Consider the following 23,846-nt stretch of genomic DNA (forward strand, 5'->3'; position numbering starts at 1 on the left):
GCTATTAACTGAAAACCTGTTAGCACCTGACAGTCATGTCCTGGAGAAATAGGAAAAAAATGCTGCAAAGACCTGACACAGGGCCTGAGAGACGCATCTGGCCCTACAGACGACCCACCCACTGTTACCTGAAGCTTCATCAGGATGGTCTCAGTGAAAGGGTTGCTGTCAAGAAGTTCCTCTTAAGGAAGGAAAAGAGAAAGAAAAGACTGTGATATGCCAAAGAGTCTCAGAGATCCATTCCTGAAGACTACTTAAAGTAGAAATAAAGAAATAACAACAAAGCTTGCCTAGTAGTCTGTGTTGAAGAATAAAGGTGGTAATTACAAATATTGATTTTCACACGCGATAGAATGGTTAAAGATAAAAACAACAACAACATATAGACTGATTTCCACTCCCATTGTTAGGCTCTATAAAGTCTTATATTTTAGACCAAAGGAACCTGAAGAGGTTACAAATAACTTCAGTTAACAACAAAAAAGCATGTCACTTCACAGAAGGAAAGCAGACCATCCTATTCGGCTATTCAGAGCCCAGAGAATTACCAGTATGGAGATGTGTGTAGCTGTACAAGCTCTTAACTAAAAACTAGACAAAGAATTTACAAATCCTTTGAAACTCACATTAATTAAATGTGTTTGGGCTAGCTGCAGCTTTTAAACAATAGACCCACATTTTTCCCTTGATTAAGTGCCTAAGCGTGTACTATAACATGCAGTATCACACAATATATTGTCATTTGAGCTAATTATTTTCAGTAAAAGAATATATTGAAGGGCTGACTAAATAGCAGCATAATGAGCAGCTCCATGTGTTGTTGTTGCAGAAGTTTACATCAGGAGAGGACGGAACTGTGAATAACAATGTCCTCTTAAAATGGGCAGCAGAATACCTTTTGATGCCTGCAATAGGGGAAAAGCGAATGTTTCGTGATTAAGAATTTGCAATTTTGGGGGGGGTAAATCTATCAAAAATTTAATATAATGAATTAAATATAATAAATGTTTGGGCGTTTTGAAGCATTATGCATGGCACAGTGAGAGTGATATGACTTTCAGTATTAATTCAGTGAACATAATATCTCATCTGCATTGAGATGGTCTTGAAATGAATAATGAATATCACAAGTTATGGTGACATTTCCGTTATAAATTGCCTAGAAATGGTTCTCCTCACACACTGAGTACTTTAAATATGATGCAGCGCTCTGAAGAGAAGCCTTTGTACTCTACAGGAGAAGTGTCACCAGTACTGGCCTGCAGAGCGCTCAGCCAGGTACCAGTACTTTGTGGTGGATCCCATGGCTGAGTACAACATGCCCCAGTACATCTTGAGAGAGTTCAAAGTCACTGATGCCAGGGTGAGTCGTCAGCCTGTGAGCAAGACAGACTAATTTGTACTGGCTTCCAGAATTTTCTGAGTTTCAAATTACCATATTTTCTTTCACCCAGGATGGCCAGTCACGGACAGTTCGTCAGTTCCAGTTCACAGACTGGCCCGAGCAAGGAGTGCCAAAGTCAGGAGAAGGATTTATTGATTTTATTGGCCAAGTGCATAAAACTAAAGAACAGTTTGGCCAGGACGGGCCAATTACTGTGCACTGCAGGTAAGGTCTAGGCTGCCTACAAATACCTCAACATTTCACATATTGTTCATTAAGTTGTGCAGACTCGATAAAAAAGAATACCTACAATTCTTGGAACATTTTGTTTCTGCTTGAGTAAAGACTTGGGGAATCTTTTACGTTAAATTTATTCCACTTCTCTGTTAAATATATACAGTGCTTTAATATCAGACAAAGATAAATGAAAAATGCAGTTTTTAAATAATGATTTCATTTAATAAGGGAAAAAAACAAACCTTCCTGCTTCTATGTGAAAAAGTAGTTAAATGATAGATTAACTGTGAAAAAATCCATTTTTTGGGAAGCTAAGTTGAGTTAAATTTCAATACCACACTCTGGCCTGATTACTCCCAAACCAGTTGAATCAAGAAATCACTTGAATAGAGCCTTTCGGACAAAGTGATGTTGCTAAAAGATCTCCCAAAAAAAAAACAACAGATGATGCCACGATCTAAAGAAACAGCTGAGATATAAAGTCACTAACATCTATCAGTCTGAAAAGGATTACAAAGCCATTTCTAAGGCTTAGGGACTCCAGGGAACCACAGTGAAGGCCATAAATGGAGAAAACTCAGAGCAGTAGTGAACCATCCTAGGAATGACAGGGCTAACAGAATTACCATGCTGATTACCTAGAGGTCACAAAAGAACCCAGAAAAACATCTAAACAACTGTAAGCCTCACTTGCCTTAGTTAAGGTCAGAGTTCATGATTCAAAAATAAGAAAGAGACTGGGCAAAAACCTTTTTTTTAAAGTCCATTTTGTATTTACTTGGTTTTCTTTGTCTAATATTAAAACTTCTTTGATGGTTGAAACACCTAGCTGTGACCGATATTGGAAAAAATATGAAATCAGGAAGAGGGAAATAGTTTTTCACAGCACTGGACTTTTTTTCTTGCTGATACGCTAATAAAGCACCACCACCGCTTGCTGCACCACGTGTGAGCAAATATTCAGAATAACGGTTTGGCACGACTAGTAGCAAACTGAGCTAGTGCATGATGCATACATAAGGAGATGTATTTCCAGCTCTGAATACGTTTCCACCTGTGCTCCAACAGTGCTGGTGTAGGAAGGACCGGTGTGTTCATCACCCTCAGCATCGTGCTAGAGAGGATGAGGTACGAGGGAGTGGTGGATATTTTCCAGACTGTCAAGATGCTGCGCACCCAGAGACCAGCCACCGTTCAGACAGAGGTGAGCTTTCTAAACCACTTCACGTCTTCAAAGAACACTTGAATGTTCGTTTAGTCTTTCTTCTCTTCTTCACAATTCTTCTGCTTCCCTCTAGGACCAGTACCAGTTCTGCTACCGCGCCAGTCTGGAGTACCTGGGAAGCTTTGATCACTATGCAACATAAACCCAGTGGCTGTCGATCATGCGCACGTTCAACCGAGTGCATTTTTCTCATGTTATGCACAGCCAGAATAAATGCACTAGGTTGCGATGTGCAGGTATGAAGACTTTGCCACTGCATGCAGAGTGAAGGGGGACCATCGGCTTATCCGTACCTAGAAACAGCACCTCTAACTGAGCCATAGCAACCTGCTTGACAAGGGTGTTTTCCTGCCACCCTCAGCCCAAACACACCCATTGGTCAGTCTGAAGCAGCAACTTCAACCACTGTTCCAATCAGAATACTTGATCAAATATAGATTTTTTCTTTTTTTTATTTGTTTCAGTGCTTTTCCGAGCACCCAGATTGCGTTTTTTGTTGTTTGGGTGTGGAACTCCACCAGTGTAGCATCACCAACCTAAATACGGGACCCAGCTACAGCATTTTTTTCTGTCACAGGAAATTTCGATTTTTCTATCTCGAGGACAGTTCAGAAGGAAGCTACAAATCCATCTTATGGAAACCTCGTGGACAAGAAAGAACTGGGATATCAAGCACCAGAGAATTGCCAACAGGAGCCTGAAAACACAGAGCACAGAGTATTAAAAAGACCAAGAACACGCAACTTAAAAAAAAAAAAGACACAAGAAGTGTGGGTTGTTTTTTTCTGTCTTATTTTGGAAACAGACTCTTGTTTCCTGTGAATGAAAAAGAAGACATTTCTACCATACAGTAATAAACACCACCAGTTCAACCTTATGCTTCACGATTTAAGATAAGGGAAGGTTTACTGAGGTCTAAAAATGCATACTGCAAAGTAAAACATTAATTTAGTTTTCTAGAAAAAATATGTGACTATATTGTTTTTTAAAAACTGGATATTCCATATGGCACGTTCTGTTTTTCCATTCTTATAGGTTTATGATTTTGTCACCGTTGCCCATACATGGGCAAAGTTGCATTTTTTTTTTCTGTGTAATCCAATGAGCTGTAGCCATTTTCTTTTTCTTTTGTTAAAGTGATACGGTACTGTTTTAAAGTGTACAATCAAATCTAGTGTGGAAAATGTTCACAGTTCTATGAAAAAAAATCGAGTGTCACTCTCCTGTATTCTCCACCCACACGTTTCGCATGCACACAGGACTCTCAGCCTCATTACTGTCTCACTTGCGACGTTTAAAGACACGAAGACGGTAATTTCTCAATTCCCGAGGGCCCGCCGGGGTACAGTATTAGCACTGCTGCTACCAGAAAGTCCCCAGAATAATCCCGCCACGTTGTTCTGCGCGTAGCCCGAAAGAAAGCTGGGCGGACCACGGCTGAAGCTAGTAAGCGCAGAGAGCAGACAAAATATTAGGTGTCCAAATAAGCTTCATTAAGATTTCCTAAGCAGAAAGCGAGACGAGCGAGCAGGAAAGGGATGGGAAAAGGAGAACAATTTTCTTACTGGAATGCTCACCGTTGACTTTTCTCTGTGTCTGATTCAGTGTGCAATAAGTAGATGTATTATATATTTTTGTGTCAAGTCACTAACTGCAGTTATATGCCATGATGATGATGACGGTGATGATGACGACGATAATACTGATGATGGTGCATCATTTTCCAGACACAAGGATGTTACACTTGATGTTCCCTCCACCATATAAAAGTGTTAGAGAAATAACCTCTGACCTCTTAGGAAGTCGATTTTTTTTTTTTTAATCAAGTCACATGTCCAGTAGATGATGTCATCCTTCTTTGTGTCACGGCGAGCAACGAATGATCGAAGTCATATTACAAACTGCATCTAATAAGTATTTTAATTTTAGATTTCTAGTGCCTTATATTACACGCCTATTTTGATAAAGTTACTTTAAAGGGTTTTTGTGTATTTTATGTATGCTTGTGTGAACCGAATGTGTGTGTGTGTGTGTTTTTGTTATGTTACAGTATGTGAAAAAGTATTTTATGGGATTTTTTTTGTTTTGTTTTGTTCTTTTTTTTCTTTGTTCTTTGTTGTTGTTTTGTTGTTTTTGGCTGTGAAATTTTGAATGGAAGGGTTTGTGTAGGCTGGACAGTCGTACTCACATTTTAAACCCAGCAACTGCATCATCATATCTCTTTTCATTCAAAAGAAAATAAGCATATGTTACAAGAGACTCGACTGCAGAAAAAATGTGGTTTTAAAGTAGGTTATTAGCAAGACAGACTGATCGTTTTTTTAAGGTTCTACGTCAAGCTTTCCATCTTTTCCTTACACAGGCTTTGTGGATATACTGTCATTATGGACACTTTTCTTTTACCCGCCATGAAATTTTGGTGCAGACTTTGAGCTGGCTCGAACAAGTCATACTTGCTCGGCTGTATAGAAATCTGTAAAAGCTGAATGGCTCTTTGTCAGTCTGTTTGAAAGGAGGAGCATCAGCCCGTAAGAGGATGCTTAAGTATCCCAGCTGAAGCCATTTACCTAAAATCAGTCACAGTGGGTCATCTGTGTTCCTCATTCTGCTGTTCCGCATTTTTCCTTTTCTTTCAAAAACGAAGGCTGAGAGAAGTTCAGGTGCTACGTCTCCGCTGACACAGAACCTACAGTATATACTCATTTTTTTGTAAGCCCATTAACTCTCGGCCATATGAGGGATTGTTGACAGTTTTCCACCATCTTAAAGTAACCTTGTTGTTGTTTGTATGCATGGTACCACTTTCGAGATGCCCCTTTGGTCGCACCTGTTACGGGAAGACTTGCACTTTCTCTCTTTGTACTATGCACTAATATTTAGTATCCTGTTAACTCCGATAGCCCCGGCCTCCCCCCCTCAAAAAAAGGAGTCTTACTTGAACTCAGCAAAGATGGACCCTGCAATGCTCACGCGGTTGTGTATATGTAAATAACACAAAACACAGAGAGTAATTGAAATGCATAAATAGATGACTACGTAAAAGTAAATGAATTAACTGATGATAACGGCAAAGAATGAATAGAGATTTATCAGATATACAGAGCGATATAATAAAAGGATGCACCACAAGTCACAGTTTTTATGGCACAGCAGTATGTGCAATACATCACATTGTGGATTTGTTGTACCACAAAAGAGAAGTTTCACAAAACGAAGTGTTCTATTTTACCCTGATGTATCATGTAGATGGATTAAACTGGAGTTTATAAATTGTATAAAAAAATGAAAATATGATGTGTTATTGGGATCAGTTACCTCCAATTGGTCTGTACATGTAAACCTTTTTGTTTCCGTTTTCTGCTCCGAGTCAACAAGTGCTTTTTATTTTCTTACATTGGTTCTCGGAGCGCGTGAAAACTGAAAAACAGGTCTGTATGGATTTCTGTTCTTTATCGACACAAGTTTCATTTGTTACAAATAAACTCAAGTGAAAATGACTGTTACCGCTGTCATTTTTAAATGTTGAGTCAACCTTTGAATTCAAAATTTGGGCTACAAATGAAGGTTATCTGTGATAAATCAGCAAAAACACCAAATCTGTTGGTGTCTATGTACATGGAAATTTTAATTAACCACTTACATACAGAATCTAGTCAGAACTGCCGAGACCTGAAACAGGGATTGATATTATCTATAGATTTACGTAGCTACTGCAGGATGGTGATTTTAGTGAAAAATGACACGAAGATCTCCAGCAGGCCACAAGTGGGAATGTGTTTGACCAAACAATCAGACTTCAAGTCAAGTCAAGTGCTTTTATTGTCATTTCAATCAGTGGTACAGTGGTACCTCACACAGGGAAACAAGACAGTGTTCCTCCAAGACCATGGTGTTACATATAACAGACGATCAACACAGGACTACATAAAGTGCAAGTGTGCAAAAAAACAGCAGACTGAACAAAACAATACGAACACAACAGTGCAATAGGAAGTTCATGAGGGTGACCTAAGGATCGGATGTCCTCTAGTGAGGCCTGTGCCTGGCACCCTGAATGTTGTCCTGTGCTGTTTACAGCAAGTTCACCCTGAGCACATGTGACACATGACTGTGAATAATGTTCAGCATGATCGATTGATGGGATGGGGAGGCATATTCATCATGGGGCACACAGACCTCTATAGGCTAGGCATTAGGTATTGGGATGAAATCCTCAGACACATTAACAGACCCCATGGCGGTGCTGACAGTCAGTGCCTTGGTACCACTGACCAGCCCCCACTCTCGCCTGTCATAAATCCAATAGAAAACCTGTGGCTGTGGGATGTTATGTTTCAGTTCAACCACCAGCCAGGTTGGACCTCAGACTGCCCAGGAGCTCAGTCAGGTAGGAGATCCTCCATTTTCATTTCCATCTGACGATGTACCCAGCCCATATCAGTGTAGATATGGGCTGTGGGGTGATCGTGGCTCAAGAGTTGGGAGTTCGCCTTGTAATCGGAAGGTTGCCGGTTCGAGCCCCGGCTTGGACAGTCTCGGTCTCGGCAAGACACTTCACCCATTGCCTACTGGTGGCGGTCAGAGGGCCCGGTGGCGCCAGTGTCCGGCAGCCTCGCCTCTGTCAGTGCGCCCAAGGGTGGCTGTGGCTACAATGTAGTTTGCCATCACCAGTGTGTGTGAATGGGTGGATGACTGGATATGTAAAGTGCTTTGGGGTCCTTAGGGACTAGTAAAGCGCTATATAAATACAGGCCATTTACCATAGATATCCAGCATGATTTTTTCCCCATTGAAGGCTGATGTGCTTTGAAAGTGTTCCTTTAATTATTTTGAGCAATGTGAATATGCAGCGTTAAGTCCCATTCTTTTCAGTAATTCATGCATAATGTGTAGATTTTATGAGATGTCTGTATAAAAAATTAATAATACACTGTGTAACTGTTGAGAACTGTTGTCAGTACTGTCTATGGGCTACAAGAAAATAAAATATTGCTTACAGGCTGTTATTCCAGGAGCAACAGAAAACCAAATTCAGACAAACTCCACCGACAAGACTTAGCAAGCTAAGTCATAAAAACTAAATTAACAAACAGTAAAACTATTATTATTTTTTATAAATGTGAGCACCTTCAAATGGGCTCCAGCAAAAGCAGGCAGGAAATAGATGCAGGTGAGTATTTTCTTGTACACATTTTCAGCAAAACAGCAACGCTAATAGCAACTCAATCTCCACAAAAGGGCAAACAAAGGTGCCTTTACAGCTCATAACAAACGTGATTTTCCACAGTTTTTCCCTTCAAAGCATCTTTACGCTGGCAGCAGTCAAAACAATAATATCATCGTACGTGGAGACAATTACATTTCATGTTAATACACCACTTTATTAGGTACACCTGCTCTACTGTTTGCCAACAAAAATCTACAATCAGCCAATCACATGGCAATACATCTGTTCATTTAGGCATGAAGACATGGTTTAGACCACCTGTTGAAGTTCAAACCATGCTTCAGAATGGGGAAGAAAGGTGATTTAAGCGGTGCCAGATGGCCTGGCCTGAGTATTACAGGAATTGCTGATCTACCCACCCACGATTTTCCTGGACAAGCATCTCTCTGGGGTTCATAAAGAAAAAAGCCGAAAAAGGCAAAATATCTGGCAAGCAGCAGTTCTCTGGGCCAAAATGCCTCGTTGATGCCAAAAGTGAGAGGAAGGCAGCAGTAACTGAAATAACCACTGGACAGCACCCCCTCACTCCAATATTCCACCTCTGGATTCAGACCCATTCCTGTGTGTGTGTGTGTGTGTGTGGGGGGGGGGGGGGGGGGGGGGGGGATTTCCCTGTGAGTTATTCGACCTGTGACTGATGAAAAATACTGATCCAAGACGAAAACATGGGCGATTATCTCTTCTAGTGTTGTAATTTGCTCAGCTCTTGTAACGATTCTCTTTCTAAGTTTGATTTATTTGATTCCTTTTGAGATGTTATATTTTGCTAGGCCAACTGTGGTGTGGTAGTTACTGTGGTTGTTGTGAAAGCTTCATTTACTGCTGGTTAATTAACTGCTTCTTTGAAATGATTCCTTTCTTATTTCCTCTTTAAACTAATGTGTTTCTTATTATGTGAATGGCACGAAGGCCTTATCAGCCATAAGCCACTGTTGAGGCGTTTCTAAAACCAAGATAATAATAATATAGTAATTAAATCACAATATTTTACAGCAGCTTAACTTATTCTGACTGCAGAGCTGAGTCTGGTGTACTAATATGGTCATTGTACAGACAGACAGCCTTTCATGCCACCCTCTGGTCATACCAAAAACATTTTACTCCCCAGTTAATGGAAAAATGTTCAGAATAGCAACATTTTTTCTCCTTTTTTCTCTCTTTTTTCATCTCCGTGCTTTAGATCCAGCAGTTTATCAGCAATAATGTGTTTGGATGTGCAATGAGCACTGCAGCCTCACGGGACTTTGTGCTATTCTTTTAGTCTTGTTAAAGTCATATTAGAAAACAGATTCAGGCAATAAGTGGAAAGAGCTGAAGCTGATGCTTATTAATGTCTGGCTCGTACTTCAGTATAGGCACAGAAAATAAATGAGCCTTTTTTTTTTCTGAGGGAACATTTGAGAGCTGTCTTTTGCTAAATCACCAATGTTTTAATGTTTGCCTGTGCTATGAACTATCATCTCACTTCCCCTTGTTTGGCCTTTTACATCATTACACTTATCCCCGTGCTCTCTGTTTTGCCTCTTTTGTACTGGGTTTTGCCTTCAGAACTGCCTTAATTTTTTCTGTGTTGTTTAAACATTGTTCAACTGATAGGCAAAAGAAAATATGCCCCATCCCATTACACCCCAACTACCAGCCTGAACTGGATGGATACAAGATACAAGAAAGGATCCATACTTTCACATTGTTTGTTGCACCGTGCAAATTCGGACCCCAGTATCTGAATTTCAAGACAGAAACTCTGTAGACCTGGGAATATTCTTTTTATCATCTATTGTCCAACTTTGATGAGCTGGTGTGAGTTGTAGGTCAGTTTCCTGTTTTTGGCTGACAGGAGTGGCACCACATGTGGTCTTTGCTGCTGTAACAAAAACATGTTGTGCATTTGCAGATGTGCTTCTGCCTACCTTGGGCATTTATTTTAAGTTATTGTTGCCTTCCTATGAGCTCAAAGGTCATTCTCCACTGGCCTCTAACACCAACAAGGCATTTTTCACCAAGAGAACGGCCATTTATTTTGTCTTTCATCTTCCTCTGACCATTCTCTGTAAACCCTGGAGACGGTTGTGTGGGAAAATCCCAGCAATTTATGAAATACTCAAACCAAGCAGTCTAGCTAAAATAAACTTCCATCTTTGTGAGAGGTTAAGCAAGTGCAAATAGAGGTCTGGCTTACCTAAATAACTCTGCCCATTATCCTGTCACACTTGATAGTGTGATAATAGAGGAAAAGTAATTCAGCACTTCCTGACTGACTGTGAAACGTATTGTAAAGAGAAAGCACTGAGTGCATAAATTTTATTAATGCATGTTACTGAAATTCCTAAATAAGTTATAGCCAGGGCTGGACTGGGACAAAAGATCGGCCCGGGTATTGACCAGACCACCAGGTATTATAGAAAAAAACCATAAAGCCTTTGAACAAAAACAAACGTTGTTGTGACAGTGATGTACACTGTCATGTTGATATATATGTATGATTTGTATACAGTGTATCATCTTCATGCTTCCCTCTCACCAGATATCCAAACCGATATCATGACCAGCAGCTTTTACAGCTGTGGCTCCAGCGAACATCAGCTGATATTAGAAAGTAATACTAAATAAATTCAAACAACAGCTGATCAGGATTAAACGTGCTGCTGTTGTTTAGCGCAACATCCGCTGGTTTCCTCTTTCTGGCGCAAAGTGGGCAATAAACAGACAAAAGAGACGATCAGCTGATCATTGATCAGTTTCATGATTGAAGTAGCAACAGGAGAGGGAGGGGAGAGAATGAGAGAAGAAGAGGCAGCTGTGCAGCAAAGACACAGAATAACTCCAGCTTTGTGTCTTTTATTGTTGGCTAATCCACCACCTTTCATTGTTTATACGTTACAAAAACAAGCAAACATAAAAATGAAAAATCACCATCGGCCCACCGGTATGCCCAATGGCCAGTCCAGCTGTGGTTATAGCTTAAAGTTTGAGCTGACCTGTGAGTTCTGACAGATTAGTTAGAACAATAAATAATCGAGTCATTAAGTGTGACAGATTGACATATGATGCACTAATTTTTTTTTAAAGCTTTATAGTGACAACGACAACGATAACTGGCTTACAACTCAAACTATGCAAATAAGAAATGTATCTTCAATTAGATTTGAATTCTCTGTTCAAACCTTCAGTTTAACTTTTCCTCTTTATTCTCAAGAAGGATCCAAAAATTCTAATATAGCTGGCCAAAACATTAGACTCCTAACAAAGTCTACCCTGGTAAAAGGAGTAAACCTTTTCAATAGCACAGCACCCAGTGCATAACTTTGAATATTTACCAGCAGCTAAAAGGCCTGCTCGGATATGTTTTTGTCAAAGGTTTAGAAAAAAAGTCCTACAGGACTTGAAAGAACAGCAGGGGTAGCGTGATTGGGTATTATGGGCGCACAAAAGAACGGTGTTAAAAGGATGTTTAGCTCTCTTTTTTGGCATTTTTCATCAAAGCTGACTTGTCTTCTTGCTTTGGCTTCAGTATCACAAAGAGCCATCTGAAGCTGGCTGTGACGTGGTTTCCATGGGAGTACAAAGCTTTTTGAAGCCAGTTAAGATACCGCATGGATTTCACTTTCCGTTTGCTCTGCCAAGCTGCTGGGAACACTCTGCTCCTTATCGTTCAGTGTGAGGCGCCCTTATACAGTATGTACCTGCAAGGGCTGACCCCATAGTTCAGAGTATCCCAGATTAAACATATGTAACCGGTACTTCTGACTTGCACTTGAAGCTTTGGTTTCTAAAAGCATTTATGAAAACCTGAACACATCAGAAAAGTTTAATATTTAAACATAATTTACTGTTATATCTTTGAAAGCATAACAAATTTAAACCACTGTGCCAAGAGGTGAGAGCATGACAAAAATAATGGTTTGAAATAAATTCAGTGATATTACTGAAGACAATAATTGATCATGTGATGACTTCCTGACATCAGCCTCTTTTCATCTACTCTGCAGTTGTGTGAAAAAGAAAGTTTCACATGGTTCTTTGCAGTCATGTGCTGGAATTAAAAGGGTAAGTAGCAGCACTTAATTGACTGTCAGCAAGTGTGAGCACCTCTGCAAAGCAGAAGTTTGCGGATCAATCTGGACAGGTTATAATGCCATTTCCGAACAATTTCAAGATGATCATTCTACTAGGAAAAAGATTATTTCCAAATGGAAAACATTCGAGGCACTCGCCAGTCTTCCTGGGAATAAATCCCAAGGTCAGACAGTGCATTGCTCAGAAAAATTGCAAAAAACACCAGAAGTACATCTCAGAGTGTACAGCCCTCAGTTAGCAGTATAAAAGATTAAAGAAGTATGGCTTGTTTGGAAGGGATGCCAGGACAAGGCTTCTTCTCTTTAAGAAGAACACGGCAGCACAGCTTATGTTTGCAAAGTTGCATCTGGCTTGTTTTGAGTCACACGACCTGGGCACCCTGCAGTCTCCAAATTAACCATAAACTCCTCTGTATACCAAAGTATTCTAGAATCAAATGTGAGGCCAGCTGTCTGATAGTCTGGCCAGAAGTGGGTCATGCAATAGGGAAGGATGCCAAGCACAGCGGCAAATGTACAACAGAGTTGAAAGAAAAGAATCAAGGTGTTGCAGTCCAGAGCTCAGCCCAACTGAAATGCTGTGGTGGAACCTTAACAGAGCTGTCATAGACAAATGCACACAAACCTCAATGAAGTGAAGCAACACTGTAAAGAAGAGTGGACCAGAATTCCTCAACAACAATGTGAGAGACTGACAAAGTGATACAGGAAACAACTGCTGCAGGTTATTGTTGCTAAAGGTGCTTCTACACACATATGAATCAAGAGGTGGGCTTTTTATTTTTCCCCAACTGTAGACGATTTAATGTCAGTACCTAGTGGCAATGCCCACAAACCCGTAATCTATCACTAGTTTTAAAACCTTACATTGTATACTCTAATGCATATACTATTAAACACCCAGGTATTGTTTCAGTATTTGTGTTCATAATAGCTTTGAAAAGCTTTTCAGTGGCTCCTAAACTATCATTTCTTTTGGAGTTAAAATAACTGAAAACTGAATAGAAAAACATATGTAATGTTTTATTGTTTTCCTTACAGCAGTTAGCAATAGCTTAACTATAGCAAGCCAAAAATAAATACAAATTTTAAATAATTTCAACAATGTGTTTCATTCAAGAGGGCAACAGTAGCATTTCACGTTAATTGGACGAAAAGTCCAACACAAAGCTATGGCTTCCTGTCTGTTTTTCCCCACAGGAAGTTATGAGCACGTGGTCATTTTTCTTAATGCTTTTAAACTTGAAATTACACAATTCACATATGTATTTATTTATTTTTTATCTGTAAGGGAATTTTTTTTTTAAAAAAATGGGCAGAGAGGAAGCCATTCTTGCGTAACTGGACTCGGCCCAGCAGAAGCAGTTAAGAGACGATGCTGAACATGCAGTAAGACATGAGGAAAATACTACAGGCAAAGAACGTAAACATTGAAAATCAAAACTTAAAAGATCACCCAAAAGGCTACCGTATGTGGGCTAATTAGAAAAATCGCTTTTTGAAGTTTTCATGTACAAAGCAAAAAATGTTATTCCAAAAAAGGGTGATGTGACCATTATAAGTCACAATTAATTTCCCTGACGGTTGTGAGAGCATTAGGCAACTGAGGCAACAATGCCCTCTGTTAACCCATTCTGTAAGAGTCCAATCAAAATTCCTCCCCTGCCTGTTACACCATCCAGTCACTGATGTAAAATGTAGAAGCACACGCAAGTCAACATCCACCTAATCCACATCACCTCATTCAACCCCCCTTTACATCATTTCCTCAGAACTTTTCACAGGAAACTTGTGTGGGCAAGAGTTAAGATGTAAATAGCAATCCCCAAATCCCCAAAACTTACAAGCACACACACACACACACACACACACACAAACAAGCTCCCCTCTACATCCACTGTTAACTCAGTGCATTCATTTGTCATTGATGCTTCTCCATGACTTCATTTCCCTTTGTGGCTGCGTTGCTCCCATGTGCTTTTGGCAGTTGTACGGAGGCCTGGCAGGGCCACATAGTCTTTCTGGAAGCGTGAATTTGGCGTTCTCTGTCGTTTCCTCTCCCCCTGCGTGGTGAAGAAAGCATCCTGGAAACGCATGCTCGAGGCCGTTGACTAGAAAACAAGACATCAGAAAGCACCAATGAGTAATAGCAAAATGTTCCACATGGCATGAGAATATTCTGTTTGTTTATGCCAATGAAGTTTGAAACTTATGCTTTTAAAGTTTATGTGTAAATCTTGTAAATCTAATACTTACAAGTCTGCGCTTCACCTTTTTGGGGAGGTCTTCGTCTAAGGTGTAGACATCTTCTCTTTTGGCCAGCACCTGAGAGCCGTCTTCAAACTCCACCTGAGATAAGGTGAAACCAATCAGCAGCTATCCAAGAGGTTTTAAAGAAATGTGTTGCATTTATACAGTTTTCATGCACATGCACACTCAAAATCTTGCCACCAAATTTACTGAACATTTTTGCTTAAAAAAAAGCCAAAAAAACCCCCCTCCTATTTACATTTAACTGTCTTCTAAATATTTTTTACTTAATCATCTTTGATACTGCAGTTACATATGGTGGTATCTGTAGGTTTGTTGCATTAATAATGCAGAACAGTCTAAGGAGCTGGGAAAGAAGGCAACTGGACTTCTTAAAGTTTCTTGAAGAAATTACACCTCTCATCCAAGAGGCTTCTTCAGATCTAAAACCCAATGCTGGAGTCTCCCCGGTATTTAAACCCTACTATTAATCATACGCCTTGTCACATGAGCCCAGGTGTCAAAATAGCATTTCCCTCATTGCCGAGCTTCAAAAATGGCGGTTTTGATTCTTGTGAAGGAGTCCGAGTTTGGATTCCAGCTCAGCTCAGCTGGAACTCTGGCCAAGCAGGTACTAAAAACACCTAATAGAAAATCCAAAAGAGAGCAGATGCTAGTGGCTTTTGGTTGCGGCAGATGGCCGCATCTCAGAGAGGCTGTTTCTGCTGGCATTTTCTTCCTGTTAAAAGGAGTTTTTCCTTCCCACTGTCAACAAAGCGCTAGCTCAAAGGGAGTCATATGATTTTTGAGATTTTCTCTTTTCTTTGTATTATTGTAGGTCTTTACCTTACAATAAAAAGCACCCTCAGGCAACTGGTGCTATATAAATGAAATTGAATTTAAAATTGAATGTGGTGTCATAAGCCACCCCCTCTGCTCAATGATGGTCATTCACAGTGGGAGTCCAGTTGCTTTCTATCCAAGCTCCTTAGAGTACCATGACCTGGATAGCTGAGAACCTACACAGGCATTTATATAACACAGGCTTTTTTCTGTGTGTTTTTCAGGCTACCATTATTACAGACTATAAGAGGCCACAAAGAATTTCTTTCCCCTCACTTTAACAACATTTTTGCCAGAATGCACAAGTGTGCCGTTCCACCCCTTAGCTCTAATAAAAAAAGATCAAATAAAGACCATCTTCATGTTACCTCTGCTCTTTAAACATTAACGCTGGAGTTCTTGGAAAAAAGCAGGGGCTTCATCTCTAAAATACACCTTGACAATGGAAAGTTCTTGTCCAGCCATTTTTTCCCATCTTAATCTGACCTATATTAAACCGTCTTTGCGTCACAGGTGCATTTGTGCATAAGTAATGGTTAACGCCCAGCTTGCCTAAATAAAGCTTAAATGGAAGCTGCATGAGTCTTAGCTTAGTTAATATTTCAGTGAGTTTGAATAATGCAGATTGTCACCTCCTTCTCTTCTTCCGTCACTTTTCACTTGCTCACTCTCCGTCTTTTTCCCCCTCTCCCCATTTTCTATCTCTATGTCCAAACAGCTTTTGCTTCCTACGTCTGTCTTTTACCCTCCCGTCATCTTTAATCTCCTCTTGATCATCGTGACTTCAGCGCTTCCCTCAATCCCCCTGTCTTTTCTGTCCACACGTAGACCAGGGGACATTGACAACGTCAGCGTTGAGGGAGTTCAACAAATTTACTGCTATGCCGCTTTGACCTGCAACTATGCCTGAAAGTCTATTCAGCACAACGTGGCCATTTGTTTTTCTCTCCCATGCTCACGCACTGCTGCCGTGACTGAGTAGTTTACAGATGGATCGCATGTTCAGGTACCTGGTACATGTAGGAGACGTTGGATCCCAGGTATTTGGCACTGTAGAACAGCCCATCAGGCCATTTTACTTGAACAGCTTCCCCCACTTCAGGAGCACCCAGGTTCACACAATCTCTGCTCTGAAATACAAGAGAGTAGTAGATGGTCTGTAAGTGTCTAAGTGTTTCAAAACAATTTCAAAAAGACAGAAGAAGTCATTCAAAGTGGGTGTCAGGATAACTGCTAAAGAGAGTAATTCCCTTTGATATATTTACCTGCTAAAAAAAAACTCAAGTGGACGGACAACAGCTTTTGCTATAGCCGAGAATTTGACAGTCGAGTGCTGTTGAGATCTAAACTCAAAGCTGCATACAAAACTTCTCAGCCCAAAATGGTTGAGACACTATGGTAATGTAAAGAGCAAATGGTTTTGTTTCAGTGTTCAGACAGCAGGACCTCGTGAATGCTTTGTGCTACCGTGACACACTGAATATCCCCGAGAAACTTGTTTTCTTGTCTTCTATGTAAGGGGCTTCAACACTAGACAATCAACAAGCTTTAAGGTGTACATAGCTTTTTAACAAAACAAGCACAAGGCTTCAAAACATACACATTCAGTTATTTTGGTGTAATATACAATATCTTTGGTAGCTAGCTGAGGCTCAGGACTGAATGCTCTTAACTTTAATGTGCTCTTAAATATAGAAACACACGTTTAGCTGTCAGTTTCCATACTCCCATCGAAACCCCTGGTGTGTGATATTGTATTTTTCTCTGAAAGGCCCTTTCAGAAACCCGCTGAAAGATTTACAATGAGAAACACTAGAGCATATTTTCAAAGGAGAAAAAGAAGTTCCTCTTAACGAGGGGGATTTAAACAACTGGTTTGACCTCATACAACTACGCAGTGACCTCTTGAGTGTGCGTCTAATTAAACATATCCTCACCACTATGTCCTCGGGGTACGTGTCATTAGAGAAAGAGCCATCATCAAACATGACCTCGTAGAACGTCTGGGAGGTGATCTGCGTGACCTTGGAGCTGTAGTAGCGCAGGTTCTTGTGTTTGGAGATCACCGTCTGGCCAAGTGAGATAGAAGCTTGGTTTGCTTGCTGCTTCTAGTGTAGACAGAGAGTAGCAATTAAACTAATGTATGGCAATACAGAGTAAAGTCAAACTAAATTCCACTGGGGTACAGCAATGTTATATAATAAGTGACAACTGAAATGTTCTGTTAGATTTATTTGCATTATAAAAGGCTCTGATACCCAAATCTCTGCTTTTAATACAATCAGGTTTATAGATCTGTCTCTCAAGTCATCTTGACAGCTTCTTGTACCGAGGTACAACTTTTACTTTTAATTAAGCTCAGTACGAACAGAGTATGGTTGTTATCTTTGCATTTAGAAGGGAAGAAATTGCACCATGCAAGTTAGTTGCAGCATAGTGAAGACAAACCTTAAATTAGTGTGAGTTTAAGTGTAAGTTGGGCATCAGCTCTAACAAGACCCCAAAGAAAACTTTTCTTCAGTACCAGCACAAAGAACTCATTTGTGAAAGTACATCCTTGACATTTTAGATACTGGCATTCACTCACACCACTGTGGCACAGTGCAAATGTATGCTGCGCTCACTTAAAGCGGGAACTTTCTAAAACAGCAATTAGTCTTCTAAACGAGCAGTTAATTCTGTACGGCTGTTCCAGTAGAATAACTGTTAAATAACTGAACTCAGTAATAATGATCTTTTGTGTCTTAAGCTGGTTTATCCATAAAAATAAAAAAAATGCCCAAAACAAAAACAAAAAACAAAAAACAAAACAAAAAACAAAAACAAAACAGACTTACTGCACACTTTTCTCCTCCTTTTCTAGCATAATGTTGCACTACTAACCGCACTGTCATGGACAATGTTTCAGTTTATACGTTTAATTCAGTTACCAGCATTATTATAGATGATGCAAGTGAACAAAGCAACGAGCTGAACTTGAACCTACAAGTGACTGCAGTAAATACTTAACGTCAAACTACATTAACTACCGCAATTCCCCCCAAAAACAAAAAATGCTGCTGGAACGCCGTTTAAAATGTGACTATAACCAGAATGATTTACCAAATGTCACGTGGCTCATGTTCACATACGGCTTCTTCTTGCATGATAGAGCTTTAGCGTGCATTTATAGATGGCCCAATGACTGTGTTCACAGACAATGATTTCTGACAGCAGTGTTTCCATGACAGAAACATTTCTGTTTTAAATGAAGTGCCATCTGAGGGACCAAACATCAGCGGCATCCAACATAATCTGATTTTTCAGCCCTGTCCATTGTCCACAGAGATTTCTCCAGATTCTTTAAATATTTTGGTATTATGAACTATAGAGGATTATTCTGTAATTGTTCCACAAATTATAAACATCGTTTTTAGCAATGCTCTTTTTATTCCCCATCATGCGGCTAACCAGCTGCCAATTGACGTAATTAGTTGCAAATTGTTCATCCAGCTCCTTCTTTTCAGCACCTTTTACTTTTCCAACCTTTTGTTGCCCCTTGCCCCAGTTTTAAGAGATTGTTTAGAGTGCTGCTGCTCTCAAATTCAAAATGAGCTGCTATTTTTCATGAAATATTACCATGTCTTAAGTTTTAACATTTCATATGTTTTCTTTATTCTATTGTGAACGAAATATAAACTTTTGAGTTTTTTTTTAAATCACTTCATTCTGTTTTTATTTACATTTTACACAGCATCCCAATTTTGGGGGAATTCCACAAGTTCAATTTTATTTGGGGTCAAATGAGAATATGTTGTGCAGAGCAGCAGTTTGTAAAGTGGGGACATTAGTTTACTATCTTACGCTTTATTTGTTTTAACTGAAACAAAATATTGAATGATTTATTATGAGCTTGTTTGTATTAAAATACAGAACATGTACATTAGAGAAGGAGGAGATCCCACGCTAACACAGTATAAAGTGTAAGGATTTTCCTGGTGTTGCAGAGACATTCACATCAGAAATAAAAGTAATCCATTGGATCTTCATCTTCTTTTATGCCAAGAGTAAATGAACATGCTTATGTTCATTCTTGCAGCCAACAACAGAACATTTGGTGTGCTTCATTAATAGAATATAGAGTTAGAGTTGGCAGAAAAAGGCTCTAGCAGGGAAATAGTAGTTGTTCATTCTTTGTTTGAGTGCAAACAAGCCACTGTGCACGCATCACGCCGATGTGTTGTTACACAGTGCCCTGTATAAGTTATGGAAGAAAGACTCGACTACAAACAAGGTGATTCAGGCAGTTCAGCTGTAGTATTTGCAACAGGTAAAACAGAGACAAAGGCATAACATAAAGGGGCCCCTTTAACAAGCTGTTTTCAATTATCTGGCGAGTAGTCATTTGTGCCACTTCCTTAATTACATTAACACAAATTATTAAGTGCTTATAATTGAGTCAGTTATTTCAAGCGTGTCAAAAACAATAATATGTCTATTTATTCCGGGCACTGGTTCAGATCAGCTGTAGCAAACACCTGTCCTATAACTTACAGCTGACGAACTCCGCGACTGGTGTCTATGGCAGGTGATTGACACAACATACGGCCAATCATCGGGCTCCATGATAACACCGGCAGCATGGGCACAGGTCACATGAAAGGAGGTGGGACACCGGCCACATGAGCACTGGATACAAGCCCCTGAGTGCCGCTTTCCCGCACAGCGTTTACGACAATAGATGCACTTCTGTAAACACATAAGGACCAGACCAAACTGTCAATAGGCCTGAATTAACTTAGGTTGCACACGAAAAGCTGGGAAAATGTTATTACTGCAAAGGAATTATAAAAACAATTGAGAGACGCCAAGAACCAAAAAATGGCCAGTGGTCTAGAACGATCAGCAGCTGCTTTTAGACAAACCAAAGGTGTTTTTAGACTGTATCCAGCTTGTTTTGTTTCAATATAACTAGATTTAAAATGCTGTCAAAGTGTTCTTCAAAAAACATTTTTTAAACAATAAGCATGTTCTTTAAGTACGTCTTTACCAAAATGTTTTCAAGCCTTACTGGAAATGATCCAAAACAATATACACAACGAATAAATAAAATCTCTAGCCTTATCGTTACAACAGGAGTATTTGTCCTCTATATCGTTATGGCTTGCGTTCTAAAGACACATAAAAACAACAGCTGGGCCGCCACTCTTGGCTTTTAGAATATATGGTCTTTTTAAAAGCATGTTGCTAACAGTTTAATAACACTAAAGTATGAATAAGATGGCCAAGCTCATCGTGACCAAGAAAACTTGATGGTTGCAGTGATTGCATTGAATTTTTTTGCTGTTGGAAACTGATTGCAAGTACATGTTGTGAAAAACTTGTTGCCCAGAGGTCAAGGATGCAACACCCTCAACTTGTGGACAACACAAGATAATTGCACAGGTCGCATTGTGGGAGGCAACAATCCCAGTACAGCTCAGACTGACTGCAATCACTCTCAGACAGATTAGCAAAGGATTCCAAAAAACTACCATCTAATTTATAATTGCAGATGGGGACTCAACTCAACTGGTTGCCAGCTGATTTATTTTCTAGTTATATTCTTATATAAAAGCAATGTCACTGAGTATCTTTATATCATTTTGCAAATTAATGTCACTATTTGTGAAAGAATTACTGAAACAGTGTCAAAACTGATGTTCTAGCTGGACTCTGAATTTAAATAGTTCATTTCTGTATATGTAGACAGCGACAGATTTGCAACAGACAGCAATAGATTTGCGATTTTCACCAGTGTATCAGTAAAATGCTGTATTATCCATGACAGACTGGATGTAACAGCCATTCAGTCGCAGTCTGGCACCAGACTTACTCCATCTTCCTGTTGCTTTATCACCATCCTGACCAAAGTTACTTTGAAGAAATGAATGAAAAGACCAAAACAGCTCTGTGTTGCTTTATATTAACAAAGATTTCTTGATCAGTACCCAGGACAAGTAACATATCATCTATATAACAGTAGTTTCCAACAGCAGCTGCTGACTCATACTGGACCGTCATATCGGATATCTCCACGACACCACTTTTGGATCTTGGCACTGCTGACATCAGTTTGATGAACGATGAACAACGATCAAACTTTTTGGTTAATTAGTACATTTGTTGTTGTTGTTTTTATATAGAAAATCAAAAGACACTGATAGAAAACATGAAATACTGTGCTTCCAGAGATGAAAGGAGAAGTTGTGATGGACAGCAACATCCTACACACACTTAGAGTGGCTGAAGATATTATTTACACAAAGGGAAAATCATTTTACCCCAAGGGTAATAAATAAATAAAATTTCACACTGTAAATGGAAGCCCTTCAGTCGGATGTTCTCCTTTTTAAATTTCAAATGCAAACTACTGCACAATACACCTACTCCCAGTGACTGCCTTTATTGCTGTGGAGGAAACCTGACCTTACTCACTAAAGCACCCATGTCTGGTGTAAAATAAAAAAAATAAAATAAAGTAATTTAACATTTGCATTTCCACTCCAGACTTTAAAGGTTGGCTAGGAAAAACAGCAAATTAGTGACAAGTGAATCACCGCTCAGCTGTGCCGTGAACCTCTAACATAATTTAAAGCCAATATGTGCTCCAAAAAAATTATATCTGTGAAATCTGCTGTTATTGGATACGGTAGTGTAAACAAGTCATTGATAGCAGAAAATAAAATGAGAGACCCCAGTTTAATAGTCAACAGAAACATGTTATTGGACTGCTGCAATACAAAGAAACCCTCAACTTAAGCCAATCAGATGACATCATTTACGCTTTCCACAAATAAAAAGTGCTTCAATCTGTATGTTGTGGTATTTTCTTTCCTCGTTTAAGCTCTGTGAAGAGTACACAACTGCACACTGGCGAGCATAATACACATACACATCCTACACACAAACACTGCCATGCATCCATGCACAAACACACTTGAAGCGAAATTTTGTAAAAGACTATCTCTCGGGTTTCTGCACTAAACAGCCCATCAAGTCAGTTCCCTCTACTGTGGCATCTCTCTTGTCTGTCCTCTCCAACGAAAGGGAAAATATGACGACATGCCTCCCATTATAACCCCACTCGCTCCCTCTTCCTCTTTCACCCCCTTTGCATGCCTTCCATCTCACTCCATTTTCTCTAGTCTGCTCTTAATAAAACACCCATCTACGCTCTCTTCTTCGCTTCCCTGCCCTGGCTTCTGTCTTTGCAGCTTGGTTTCACATCTTACTGAAAGTAATTTATTCATTAATCTAATTCCCCGGAAATCCATGCTATAATATCGACATGTAATACGTCTATATGCAGACACGTTCCAGTGCCTCAGTGAGTTTAAGTGGGAATTAGCTGGTTTTTTAATATCTATTTCTATAAAAGGTTCCAAATTACCATATCATTGCTATATCTTGTGCATAATATTGTTGTTTACATATTGTTTAAACAGCACGTGTTGAAATATTAAGAAAATACAATATCAAAAGCACCTTATGACAGTTTAATTCCCCTGTGTATATTTCTATATAATAGGATGTGATGATGCCCAGAAACAAGAGAAGGCATCTGAGAGGTAAATAAGAAGGTGACGCTGCGCAAGTACGAACCTTTCTTAAAGTCTCTGTCCTTATCAGCTAAGCCACTGCCCTTTGTTCATTTATTTGAACAAATCAATAACTGATCTAATTAGTTGGCTCAGCGTTAATTAAATTTAACCTCTACAGCAGGGCTGGCTTTGTCTTTACAATTATCAGCTTAGCCCTCTTAATGCAGATATCAGTTGGGGATCAGTAGGTATTGTGTATAGTGAGAGACTACCCTCTTTTCCTCTTGTGAAGAAAACCAAAAGGCAATATAAATGCTGTTATCCTCCCCCACCCCCCTAATAATGAAGTTTCTTGTCCTTTCTGTTCCTGAGCTGAGGGAGAAGCAGTCAGTGCTTTTCTCGGTGACTAACTTGGCCTACATTTCGTAAAGCCTTTTCCCATACCTCCTACATTATGGACAGCACTGCACAGATGAACTGGCCCGACTGTCTAGTCCACTTATTGAGGCCAGCATAACAAGATTCTAGCTGGCATGCACTGTGTGCAAAATCTGTGTTCGTATTTCTGCAAATGAGCACTTATGTACATATATTGGCAGGGGAGGGGACAAAATAAAATAATGCCAATTAGATCACAAAGTAATATAAACATGTAAGAATAATTGTATGTTTTAATGCGTGTGTGAACTTCGCCAATTTCTCCCCTGTGACTTCTGCAGTGTGTATTCGGGTGCCTGTGTTGAGCCATGCGTTAAGAACATTCCCACAGTAAATTATGAATGTGTATGTGTGCACATCGGTGTGCGTGTGTTGTATGATAGTAAATTATGAATGTACTGAGCTGCTGCAGGGGCAACGGGTCCAATGCGAACTTCAGAACACGTGGCTCGGGGATTGAATCTACAAATGACAACGCAGACAAAACAGAAAGGTAGTCTGTACGCCATCCTCGAAACTTTGAGAGAAAGTCTGCATCACAGGCGCACACTTTCTACTGGTGTACATGTGAAGGACATATTGGTTATTCATGCACACTGTGTGA

At 39.7% G+C, this 23,846-nt stretch overlaps 2 protein-coding genes across 6 annotated transcripts in view; one reads left to right on the forward strand and one right to left on the reverse strand.

Annotated features, from left to right (window-relative positions):
- The window catches only part of ptprdb (protein tyrosine phosphatase receptor type Db), a 154,835-nt gene extending 148,492 nt beyond the window's left edge, over nucleotides 1-6,343 (forward strand). Inside the window, exons 43-46 of the mRNA XM_086295938.1 lie at nucleotides 1,238-1,363; nucleotides 1,455-1,609; nucleotides 2,690-2,825; nucleotides 2,920-6,343. Coding sequence (XP_086152064.1) covers nucleotides 1,238-1,363; nucleotides 1,455-1,609; nucleotides 2,690-2,825; nucleotides 2,920-2,988 — 486 coding nt within the window. The 3' untranslated portion in view covers nucleotides 2,989-6,343. The remainder of the gene's footprint in view (nucleotides 1-1,237; nucleotides 1,364-1,454; nucleotides 1,610-2,689; nucleotides 2,826-2,919) is intronic.
- Nucleotides 6,344-10,760: 4,417 nt separating this feature from the next.
- The window catches only part of kdm4c (lysine (K)-specific demethylase 4C), a 33,082-nt gene continuing 19,996 nt past the window's right edge, over nucleotides 10,761-23,846 (reverse strand). For 3 of the 5 annotated variants that reach the window (XM_086295942.1, XM_086295939.1, XM_086295941.1), the window contains exons 18-22: nucleotides 19,776-19,970; nucleotides 17,180-17,350; nucleotides 16,253-16,372; nucleotides 14,406-14,498; nucleotides 10,763-14,260 (exon numbers count right to left, since the gene is read on the reverse strand). In XM_086295942.1, coding sequence (XP_086152068.1) covers nucleotides 14,093-14,260; nucleotides 14,406-14,498; nucleotides 16,253-16,372; nucleotides 17,180-17,350; nucleotides 19,776-19,970 — 747 coding nt within the window. In that variant the 3' untranslated portion in view covers nucleotides 10,763-14,092. Of the gene's footprint in view, nucleotides 14,261-14,405; nucleotides 14,499-16,252; nucleotides 16,373-17,179; nucleotides 17,351-19,775; nucleotides 19,971-23,846 lie in introns of all 5 variants that reach the window. The other 2 variants (XM_086295943.1, XM_086295944.1) reach the window with 2 other exon arrangements.

Source organism: Aulonocara sp. 'chitande type north' Nkhata Bay, linkage group LG6, assembly GCF_057382095.1.
Source record: "Aulonocara sp. 'chitande type north' Nkhata Bay isolate Kocher_YH1m ecotype deep benthic linkage group LG6, A_spYH_male_GT1.1, whole genome shotgun sequence".
Classification (NCBI taxonomy): Eukaryota; Metazoa; Chordata; class Actinopteri; order Cichliformes; family Cichlidae; genus Aulonocara; species Aulonocara sp. 'chitande type north' Nkhata Bay.